The sequence below is a fragment of the Myotis brandtii genome, unplaced genomic scaffold, assembly GCF_000412655.1.
Source record: "Myotis brandtii unplaced genomic scaffold, ASM41265v1 scaffold61, whole genome shotgun sequence".
Classification (NCBI taxonomy): Eukaryota; Metazoa; Chordata; class Mammalia; order Chiroptera; family Vespertilionidae; genus Myotis; species Myotis brandtii.
Window position 1 is genome coordinate 2680838 of NW_005370318.1, and position 12322 is coordinate 2693159.

The 12322-nt window shown below is 42.8% G+C and overlaps 1 protein-coding gene across 1 annotated transcript in view; it reads right to left on the minus strand.

The window, feature by feature from the left end:
- EFCAB8 (EF-hand calcium binding domain 8) overlaps positions 1-5917 on the minus strand; it is a 63401-nt gene extending 57484 nt beyond the window's left edge. The window contains exons 1-2 of the mRNA XM_014550643.1: positions 5755-5917; positions 2113-2161 (exon numbers count right to left, since the gene is read on the minus strand). Coding sequence (XP_014406129.1) covers positions 2113-2161; positions 5755-5837 — 132 coding nt within the window. The 5' untranslated portion in view covers positions 5838-5917. The remainder of the gene's footprint in view (positions 1-2112; positions 2162-5754) is intronic.
- Positions 5918-12322: the final 6405 nt, after the last annotated feature.

A 12322-nucleotide genomic window follows, 5' to 3' on the forward strand; every position in this document is an offset into this window, starting at 1 on the left:
GAGAGAGAGAGAGAGAGAGAGAGAGAGAGAGAGAGCCAGCCTTTGGGAAAGGACAGAGCATGTAGTGTTATGCCATGTTACTAACTGACCACTTTCAGACCTAGGAAGACCAAGAAAGATCTAGCCTGCTTCTCCTGACTTTGGCAAATTCCTCTTTTACAGATTCCCCTACTGAGGCTCAGCGAGTTTAGCAGATGTGCCAAGGTCCCACCTTACACATAACAGGACTCTGATTTATAAGGTGCTTCACTTCAGTAACTATATTGTTTCAAATCTTCAGTTGTCAGAATTCAAGCCCCCAAGAAATCCAGCTCTATGTTCCCCAGACAATTTGGTTCTGACTAGCCCAGACAGTTCATGTGCACACACGTGGAAGCTCATGTAGTCCTCTCCCTCCATCAGGGACTCACAGCTTCCTCCTCCTCCTCCTCCTCACCTCCCACATCCCCCTAAAAGCCTTCCCCACCCCTGCATCCCTCAACAGTCAACAATGCTGCCTCTCTTTAGCTCCTACTCTGATACTTGGCACAATGCTTCAGGTTACTAAAGGCTCAGATTCTCAAAGTCTGCCTCCCCCAAAAGACTGCAGGTGTGGACTATGGCATGATAACCACTGAGTGCTGCTCACTGAGACGTGCTGCTTTGGGCTTTTTCGGTCAAGAAAACTTTAGTGGAGGTTGGATTATTCACTCTCCCAACCCCAACCCCACCAACCAAGCAAAATGCTCATCTCCTGTAAACTTTCATCCATTCCCTCAATATCTACACACATTTGTTGAGTGTGGACACTCAAGTGAAGAGTGTGGAGACCTGCCTTCATGGGGCCAGGCAGATAAACTAGTTAATCTCTCACCAGCCATGCAGGCCCGCAGATTAGAAATCTGAGCACCATCTTTGGCTCTTCCCTCTTCCTCCTACGCATTCTTACTGTCCCTCCTATTAGTTCTTACTGCGATCCATCTCCTACATCTAAATCCTCCTCGCATGATATCCCTGCCCCAACCTGCACCCTGGCCTTTTGCTGGAACAAGTACAGTGGCTTCCACTCACTGGGACCAGAATTTGGCTTTCCCTATCGATCCACCTCCCAACACTGGCACCTATCATCTTTCTGGAAGACAAATCTGATCAGCTCTAACATCTTCCAGGCTACTCCCACCACCTCCAACTACTGCGTGTGACATTCAAAACCCTTTGCAATGCAGCCCTGACCTACCTTTCTAGTTTCAACGCACACACCATGGTCCAGGCACAGCAAGGGCTCTCTAACATCCCCACACAGCAAGCATGCCACTTTTACGTACACTGTTCCCTCTATGTATTACTGACCATCTCGCCCAGAGGTGAACTCCTACCCATTCTTCACAGTCTGGCTCAAATGGCACCTCCTCCAAGGAGTCACCACTGCCACCTCTGTACTCCTAAACTTTGTTCATATCTGCCATGCATGTGTTATACTAATGCACGTGTCCATACATGTAGACAGCATGGGCTAGAATTCTGCTTGGCTCCCTACCTCAGAGCAAATTATCTTGGGCATATCACATCGCTTCTATGAGCCACAAGTGTCTTCATTGGCAAAAGAGATCCACAATACCCACTTTGCAGGGTTGTGGTAAAATTTAAACAACATCTGAACACATGCAAAGGCCCAGCAAACTGCAGTCACACAATAAATGATGGCTCCTGTTATTACTCCTCTCATAGTGAGCAAGGGCATATTTATCTTAATTTAATTTATACTAATTATCTCTATAATTCCCCAGCCCCAAGTTCATAATAGATACTAAATACTTATCTAGCTTGATAGTAATTTGTACAGCCCATCGCACCATTATCACAACTGGGCTGAAGAAAATTAAGTCTAGTCCATGGAGAGGCTGCCATTGGGTAGCCTCAGATTTGCTGCATTTGGCCCATGCAGTGCTTTAAAAAGGAAGAACCAGCCTGCCTTAGCACACACTTCAGTTTCCTATCTGGCTTTGTAAATATCTGAGTTTGCAACCCCTGGTGAGAGACTGATAACCGATATAGACTTCTATTCTATGCCTATGAGTGATGTTTGGGTGGCACTGGAATACCCCCTCCCGTCACCAACTCCAGTTTTCTTACCTCTTCAGGTTGAAGACTCTCTAAGTTCTCGAAAGATTCTGATGTTAACCTAGAATAGGGAATCATAGTCACTTTAAGTCCAGTCTTTGTAAGGACCCTGTGGGAGGCTGACCTAGCTGGGTCACAGGAAGGGGGAAAAGAAGTCAGGGTTAAGGCAGCGGGGGTGGCCCATGGACACCCCAGCACGCATTTGATGAGCATCCCTTTTCCCATAGGGCAGTGGTTCTCAACCTTCCTAATGCTGCGATCCTTTAATACAGTTCCTCATGTTGTAGAGACCCCCAATTTCATTGTTACAAAGTGAACATAATTAAAGCATAGTGATTAATCACAAAAACAATATGTAATTATATATGTGTTTTCCGATGGTCTTAGGCGACCCCTGTGAAAGGGTCATTCAATCCCCAAAGGGGTCTCGACCCACAGGTTGAGAACCGCTGCCATAGGGGCCTCTCCAGCAGGAAACTTTTCCAAGTTTACACCTGAGTGTCCTTTCCCTGATGGAAAGTTGTCCTTCTGAAGCCCTGGGGCTTCTCAAGTTACTATACTCCTGGCTTACAGCCAGGGGCTTCCTAAAGGGTCATCCTTTTCACAGACTTAGGAGGCCATGAGGTGACCCAACTACAATTGATTAGGAAAGTAAGGCCCAGGGACAGGCCTGTGTCCAAAGGGTCAAAGACATGCACCAGAGGGGAAGCAGGAGGGCCCAACTGTCCACTTCCTACACCTCCCCCAACACTGCCCTCTGATGCCCTCAGAGACAGGACTTCTTTGGGAGAAGTGACAGAACCCTCCTCACAGTAGCAAAGGGTCAGGGGAGAATGCGTAGAGGTCTGTTCCCTGCAGCTCTGCTCTGAGAACATAAATGACATGTTTCCACTGGATCAGTGGCACCTCCATGGAAGATGGGAGCCGGTGAGTTCACCTCTTTAGCAAGTCCCACCAGCAGGAACGGAGAGGGTACTCTAGCATGGCAGGGGAATGGCCAGGAAGGACTCAAGCCCCACACATGCTCAGTAGAGCAAATGAGCCAGCTTGGCAAAGGGCTCCTGGGGGAGGGAAGGAGAGGGCAAGAAGAGTGGGAGAGAAGAGAAAAATGGAAGTAGAATGTAGCACTTTAAATTACCTTGCCAGGGAGGCTGAATAGGATGAAGGGCAATTATGAACATGAGAGAGAGAGAGAGAGACAGACAGACAGACACTGGCCAGCAGAGCCCTAACCTAACAGTGTCTTGGCAGCAGCTCAGATGTAAGGACCAAAGGAGAGAGATGAGCCAAAGGAAAGGAGATTTGGAAGCCAAATCTCAGGGTAACTGAGGGAAATGCCAGAAACATTTCTAGAAAAGGGAGCGAAGAGGGAAAGTAGCCTGATGCATGTTATGCTGAACTGTCCAATTAGAAATAAAAAAAACAAATACCTGGAAATAACACTTGAGGAGTGGCTACATTTAGGAGACAGAAAAAGGAGAAACACAGACAAGACAGGATGAATCAGCGAGGAGGATGGGATGCTTCAAAGTGGGCCAAGATAAGAAAACGAAAAGGCCACTGAACATGGCCGTTAAAGGTCCCTAGTAAAAAAAGGCTGCAGAAGTGGATTTCTGCACCCACTGCTGTTAAGCATATGTGTGCAGGCACAAGCACAGAGACCCCGCCCGGGAAATTATGCTCCATGTGTAATGGCAATTACTTCTGGCAGGTGAGATTACAAAGGACTTCTAAATCTCTATTTTTTTAATTCAGAAAAGGTCCACAGCAATCTTTAAAATTTATTTCAATGGTGGGTGGTGATTTAAATTACTAACCTGTGAAAGACCATTGTACAAGAGTGATTGCTGCAGCACTGTTCATAGTGGCAAAAAACAGAGTGAACGGCTCTCAGAAGAGGGATGTCTGAAAAATCAGTACACCTGTACTCAGATCCTCACCCAAGCACTCAAAAGGAGGAGCTGCCTCAAAACGGATGCACTAGGAAGCAGGCACCCACAGACCCTGGAATCAGGTTCAAGGACATTTGGGTAGAAAATACCAGTACATAGAGCAGTGGGGGAGGGGAGCTTCTGGATGGCCATATCCTCTTGGCCCCATGGGCTCTTTCACAGGTGGAGAGGGGTGTGGCAACCCACAGCCTTCTTGTCTGGGTCTAAGAGAGGGACTGTAATGTCAATATGTTCCAAGTCATGAGTAGAGAGAGAAGCATGAAAGGACACACACTAGGTATTGACATGGGTTATAGGGAGTTGGGGGCTAATGTGGCAAAAGGTGGGCAAAGAATAAAGGAATACAAAGAAGTCTGCACTAACGAAAGGCACATGTATCATCACATTTATATAAAGCAGGAAAGCATGGGTACATTTGAAGAAAATAAGCACGTTTTGTTTTGCTTTAAAGTCTTGACAATTCAAGTAACATCACCAACGAGAGAGCAGAAGGCCTCGGCATGCCTCCTGGTGTGCCGCACTCAGGGCCCATCACTGACAGGTGGTATTACCGACAAACACGCCTAACCTGAATCAAGTCTGGAGAAATGAGACAAACCGAAACTGCAGGCCATTCTACAAAATAACTGGGTTTTACTCTAAAAATGTCAGTGTCATGAAAAACAAAGAAAGGCTAAGGAACTGTACCAGATTAAAGGTGACTAAAGAGAGCCAACAACTAAAGGCAATGACCCGAAATGGATCCCAGACTGAGGGAGGGGATGGAAGGGGGGGACTCTAAAGGCTAGAGGGGTCAATGGGGATAAAAAGGGGCCATATGTAATAGTTTCAACAATAAAATAAAATAAAATAAACCTCTAAGGGCCATTAGGACCACTGGTGACAGCTGGAAGCGAGCTCCACATTCTCAGATATTACTGAATTAACATTCCCTGCTTTTGACTGTTGTGCTGTGGTTATAAGGGAACGTCCCTGCTGTTAGGAAATAATATACTTGAGCATTTCAGGGTAAAGGGGCAGTGTCTAATTTATTCCCAAATGGTTCAACAAACATATATAATGACAAAGCAAGCATGGCAAAATGTTCACAATTAGCCACTATGGGCAAAGAGTTCTTTACACCAACCATTCTTACACTATTTAGAAAATAATAATTATTTCAAAACTAAAAATTTTTTAGAAAAATGTGTTTAATCAGAAGAGAGGGAACTCTATGTTCGTGGACTGAGGCAACCAATGGAAAAACATATTGGTGGAGGGCAACAGAGATACCCAAGAGATAATAAGGAAAAGAATAAGAAGCAGAGAGAAGTAGTCCTCCGATACTGGCAAGAAGGAAACTTCAGATATAGAATTAAATTTCTATTTAGAATAGAGAACGAGTAAGATCAGGAAAGCCAGACCCATGGGCCTAAACCTATTTCCTAAAGTTTACCAGCTCTGGGGCAGGAGCCAGGAACTGTACAAACCTGGACACAGGAGTGGAGCTTGAACAGCCACTAACACCACACACTAGGGATGGAAGGAGAATAACTGGGTTGCTGAATCATTGGTTTTTAAGAATCTGTAGAGGCAGATGACTTAAGGCCAAAGACAGGTAAAGAGATGCTCTCCTGTTCAGCCGTTGATCTCAGGCAAACGTATGTTAGGGCCCAGGTGTCCAATCTTTTAGAAATTACTTTATCCCCAAACCCTCACTCACCCAATATGATCTCCCCAGCCAATGTCAAAAGACACATCTGACAGAGGTTTACTGGCTTTCCCCTTCCATCCTGAGAAAGACATCTTGGCAGCTGTCCCTGTATCCAAAGTAGCTCCTCTCTGAGGTTGCCGTGGAACTCCGGAGGCTTCCACCTAACTGCAGAGTCAGCTGGCCACACTGAGAACCAGGAAAGGAGACAGAATTCCACGTGCAGAACACAAAACGGAACAACAGAATCCAACCCACAAACCATAACAACGCAGCCATTTTCATCCAATTTGAGACATTCTTTTTATTGATGAAATTGAACTTACAGCAGACAGTGACAGGAGCTACAGCACACATCGCCAGGACAAGTATGAATACAAAACGTCCCACAGGACAAATACAGCACAGAATGCCCACCTCTCATGGAAAACGCGGAAATGCCAGGGAGCCTTGTGATAAAGCAGGTTCACCAAAACCAGAAGGCCAATTGGCCCCACAGTTCGTACAGGAAAGGGCACAGCAGCTCTCTTAACATGTCCTCTGTGTGAGTGCCAATTCTTTGAAAAGAAGGCTACAAGGGCACTGTATGTGAGATGGGGGTCCTACAAATGCAGGCTTCAGAGCAGGCCTGGACTTGGTGCAGCATTATTCACTCGGTCCATGGCACAATACAGCAGGATAGGTTGGCCAACAGCAAATCTCTTGGGGAATTTCAACCAGGGACATGGAGTCTGGACTTAAAGATATCCAGCTAAATCGCATTTCATAGTGACCTACATGTTACTGACATGTAACTGACCACCACACAAGACATTCCCCAGACCTATCCCACAAAGGAGAACACCAACAGATAGAAAAAATTTCTGCTCCCATTTCATCAATAAAGATTTTGTCACATTGTAGAACATTAAAAGTAGAGTGGTTCAATGAAATGTCATAAAAGATACAGGTCTTTTAAACCAGTTTTACTAAACGAGGTCTTAATAAGCTAGGAGTGTTTATTTTTTTAAAAACAAGGCTCACAGGTCCTACATTTGACTGTCACCAGTGTGGTGTTTTTTTTTTGGCTCAGTGCTTTCATCTCCAATACAATGTTATCATTTCTACTTACAGAAGTTCCTGCATTTGTCAATATTTTTATACAGGCTAAACATGCTAAATTCTGTCATAATAAATATACTTTTCCTTCCCTGGCAAGAAACATGAGAAAAAAAGGAGAAATATTAAGATGCATTCTTTTAGGTAAGGAAAAGTTCAGGATACCCCCACCTAAAAAGAATGTAAATTTTTAAAAAATTGGAGGGGAGGGCATTTGGAAGAAAAAAAATCTCCCAGATAAACCTCTGCACAAAAGTTAATTCTGAAAAAAAAGTTCCAAGTCCCACTTGAGACTAGTTCAGGCATCAACTGCCAATCCCAAGGAGATTCTGATCCCTAAGAGTGGAGATGGGCGCTGCCAGAGGGACAGCTGTACCCGCCTTAAGTCATCTGACCCTACAGTTTCTTACAAAGCAATTATCCAGCAAACCAATCATTCTCCTTCCATCCCTAGCGTGTGGTGCCAGGCCTACAGGGAGGCAGATAGTTACCTGCTCCAGGGAAGGCACCTCCATTCCACTCAGCAGCAATGCCAATGTTCTCTCCAACTTTACCACTGGGGGTTTTAAAACATTAATACCTGTATCCTAATATACAATTATATGTTAATTATTCCTCAATAAAGTTTAAAAAACAAACTTATAGCCTCAATTTTTATATAATTTTTCAAAATTTGTAATATACAACTTGGTTTGCTAAATAGTTTGTAAGAATTTGTAGGGGCAGATGACTTAAGGCCAAAGGCAGGTAAAACTGTCCTAGAAATGGGTAGGAGATGCTCTCCTGTTCAGACTTCGATCTCAGGCAAACATATTAGCCAAGAACAGAGGCTTTTTCCTTTTCAAACACAAACAAGATTGATTTCAAAATGCTGTAATTCAAGAAAAAAGGCAGATTCTCAATGTGGCTACTTACCTATCTCCTCCCCCACAAAAAAGAAAGAAAAGTACTTCTTAAAGATGGGGTGGGCGGGGACAAAGAGTTAAAAATTCTTGGGAATTTTTTTAAAATAATTATTTCATTCAACATTGAATTATTATTTCGTTTCTCATCCATTAAAAATTAATAGGTAGGGAGGTGCATATTCAGGGACAGTTCGGGACAGCCTATAAACTATCTGTAGTAAAACACACAGTTTATCCCATTTTCCAAGCAGCATTTAAAATATCAAAGTAAAAACAACAGTCATATATAATTACACATGGTTAATTCTCACACTATTTTTGTAGAAAAACATATAAAATACTCCCCCCCCCCCAAAAAATGGCAATATCAGGTTAGAAACCTTTAGAATGCTAAAATCCAGACGACCTTGAGGTATGCTTAAAATCACTAGTACTACTTCAAAATATATAAACGGGCCCCTTTAGGAGAAATATAAATAGCAACATGATAAAACAACTGTGAAGCAAGCAAGAGAGGAAAGAAATCTGAAGGTCACTCAAGCTTAAACTAGGATGAACCATGACAGACCGGGGTACAATACATCTAGATTCTTGCACTAAACAGAGATTAGAGATGGATGTATTGGCAAAGCTCTCCCTGCAGTTTGCTGCGGCCTGCAGAAGGAAAGCCAAACATATTTGATGAACCACTTGTTACTTCTGTCAAAGCCTCTTCTTTTAGAGTCAAAACTTTTATTAAAACACAAAAGCTATACATTCTACAATTTCAATGTCAATGAGAATTTTTTCAAAATATCTCATGTAAAATGTATTTAGTTGATGCTGAGAAACACTGACCTTTGAGCCTAATTGTCCCTCAACTGATGAAATTGGCCTCCAGAGGCAACAGTTGCCAGAACTGGGCACTCCCGACGCTTTCCTGGTCTAGTATCCTATTGGCTTCTATAGACCTAAGTAACTTTTTCTGGCTCAGAAAGGGATGAAAGAGGCGCCCTTCTCGCTCTCTGAGCCAATGAAAAGCCGTGTTCTGCAAACCAGGAATACACTACCTGGAAGAGGACACTGTCTCAACTCCCGGTCCTTGGCCTCCTGACTATAAACGTCTCCCTCATTCATTTTGGTAAAGTTCAGAGAAGGGCTCTAGCCACACGCTCCCATTATATATTCTGTCTACGCACTTGTATGCTCATTTAACCTTGGACTTGACTTGTCTACACTACAAGTTGTGAATCATTCCTTAAGACTGAATCTTAGAAACTCAACTCTGTTCCCAGAGGAAACTAGTAAAAGCCATAAAGCCGGCTTTGTTAAGACTTTCCCTGATGGACTGAATCTCACCTACCAGCTTCCCAAATCTCATTCTACCACCAAAACTGAAAGTTAAAGACATCAGTAAATAGAACAAATTACTCCTCCTCCTCTTCCTCATACCCATGTCCGTCCTATCCCCCCTCGTAGTAATTCCTGCAGACTGTGAAAACCACTCCAAGTAAACCAGGAAAGAGTTACGGGATTTTTTTTTTTTTTTTGAGGTAAGACATAGAATTCCAAACTGCTGACAGATCACTTTGCAATTTTAAATCTCTCTTGATACAAAGTTCTCTAGACTTGGGTGGCTAACCTGGTTTGCTTTCAAATGGTCACAGGTCAAAGATTTGCCTCTCCTCACCTGCAAAAATATGTCTGTGAAGGCTTTCTTTTTTTAAAATATATTTTCATTGATTTCAGAGAGGAAGGGAGAGGGAGAGAAACATCAGTGATGAGAGAGAATCATCGATCGGCTGCCTCCTGCATGCCCCATACTGGGGATTGAGCCTGCATATGCCCTTGACCGGAATTGAACCAGGATCCCGTCAGTCCCCATGCCAACACTCTATCCATTGAGCCAAACTAGCTAGGGCTGTGAAGGTTATTTTCATCTTACATTTCAGAACCTCGGAGCCTTCAATAAAAAGAAAATACAGATTATTTAAATTTTAACATATATATATGTATGATTTACGATCCTGAATTGAGGGGCCTAGAAATCCGACTCTATGCTAGACCTGCTTACCTAGATAACCAAAATAACGAAGCTATTTGACTAGAGCCTCAACAAAAAGTTTCTATGCTCCAAGAACTAAGGTAACATAACTTTACTGTTACTAAGGTAACAATTCAGATTAAGCCAAAAGGGAAACAGATCTTCACAAGTTATAACTGTGCAACAATCTGGCTTAAGTCTTCGGGTTAATGGTTCTATCTATAGTTAAGTTCAATGTGAAAGTACGGAAACCCACCCTGGGTTTTCTTTCAGGCAAGGACTCTGCATTCTCAGGTATATCCTCACAGGTGAAAACTATAAGAACAAATACCAAGCATCAGAAATAAATATGAACTCATCTGGTTTAAATTTTTATAAATGGAAAGTATGAATTCAAAAGTATGACATATTGCCCTAGCCAGTGTGGCTCAGTGGATAGAGCATCAGCCTGCAGACTGAAGGGAACCCGGTTCAATTCCGGTCAAGGACATATGCCTGGGTTGCAGGCTCAATCCCCAGTCGGGGGCGTGCAGGAGGCAGCCAATAATGATTCTTTTTCATCATTGATGTTTCTATCTCTCTCTCTTCCTTCCCCTCTGAAATCAGTAAAAATATATTCTAAAAAAATAAAAATGTTAAAAAAGTAAAAAAAAAAAGTATGACCTAGTCACATGATATCAATAGCAACAGTGTCAGACCGGCAAAATGACTGGTCATTCACAAACACTGACCACAGGCTCAGGTTCAGCTTGCTTCAAAGCAATTACTCCCACTCTCTGTTAACAGCAGTCAGATTTAGGTCACCCACATACTCGCAAGTTAATCTGATAAAGTTGACCAGGCTTAATTCCTAGGTTTTATTTGTGGACTATAGTAAACTATGGTGGACATCACAAAAGGAGTTCCTCATTCCAAATCTTAAAAACAATCCTTAAAGAAAAACTTCTCTCTTCTCTTTGGTTGTAGCAAAAGAAAATGCTTCCTTTCAAACACAGTATTATATTCTTAAAGAAAATACAATTTTTTTAATCCATGAATCTTCATTTAAAAGAAAATGGCTGAGTGTGTTTAGACCCTGATCTCACTTGGAAAAAACGGTGAAAATCATAGTCTGAAAGTGAAAGGAGTGAGGCTCATCAATACCACCAAGCTGAAAAAGAAACATTGAAAGATCCCACTACTTATTTTACAAATACTCAAAGCCCATCTTAAGGAATCCTGACTTTTCAGGACACAAAACCCTGCCCTAAGCTTTTCTGATCTAGAAACAGAATTTCAGATTGGATCTGAAGAACCCATGCAGGGCCATCTAATGTCATAGTTGCTGTCAGCTCATTCTGATCCCAACAAGCACCCAGTGAGGGAAGCACTTCAGCATCATCATCCCTGTTTTGCAGGTCAGAACAAGAAGAGAGGTCAATTAGCTCGAAAGTCACAAAGCTAGGAGCAACCTAGAAGGACTAATCCCCTTGCCTGCCCACCACTGCCAGAATTAGACTTTAACTTGCAGGTATATATGTAAGGGCAAAGTACAGGTCTGAGGACTACATCAAGCCCAGGTCACCTGAGGTACATAGTAAAAGGCAGATTTTCAATCTCCTGACTTGAAATTTCTGGGGATGGACTGTAGAAATGTTGTCAATCAAGTTCCCCAGGTGATCCTGAAGACCATCAGTTTGAGGACCACCAGCATGAGTGAATCCTAAATCCAAGCCAGAAAACCCATTTGTTTACTTATCCTCCATGCACCACAGAACTTGCCAAGCAAACCAAGCAGCTTATTCAAATTTACTGTACCAGTGACCTGAGTTAGTCACATTAAAAGAATTTATGTGCCTCAGCCTAAAGAGCCAGGCCAACGGACTTAGGTCAAAGGTACAGTTTCAGCTTCACTCTTTCTAAGCTAACTTCTCAGTTGACATTACCCAACAGTATCTTCACAAACTCCATGCACTCCTGGAGGTATCTTCTTTTACATTACCAACACATACGGTGTCAAATTCCTTCTGAAGATGCATACATAACACCATTAACTTCCAGAGGAAATAATGTGGGTGTAACCCTAGTCAAAATCATCAAGTTGGGTTTACAAAGCATCCAAATTGTGGCAGGTACTCTAAAGATCATACAAAAAAACTGCCCTCTACCCATTTAAGTTGTTATTTCATATTGAAAATGGGAGCAAGTCTCCTTTTGAATTCATTTCTTACAGGAGAGAATTCTAAAAAGGAGAAAAAAATGGTGAAAATTTTCATGTTTATTTTATAGATTAAGATTGTGCTCCCGGCCTCTGAAACATACTTTCAAGAAAAAGGGGGGGGGGGGCCCTAGCCGGTTTGGCTCAGTGGATAGAGTGTCGGCCTGTGGACTCAAAGGTCCCGGGTTCGATTCCGGTCAAGGGCATATGCCTTGGTTGCAGGCACATACCCAGTAGGGAGTGTGCAGGAGGCAGCTGATTGATGTTTCTCTCTCATCGATGTTTCTAACTCTCTATCCCTCTTCCTTCCTCTCTGTAAAAAATCAATAAAATATATTTAAAAAAAGAAAAAAGAAA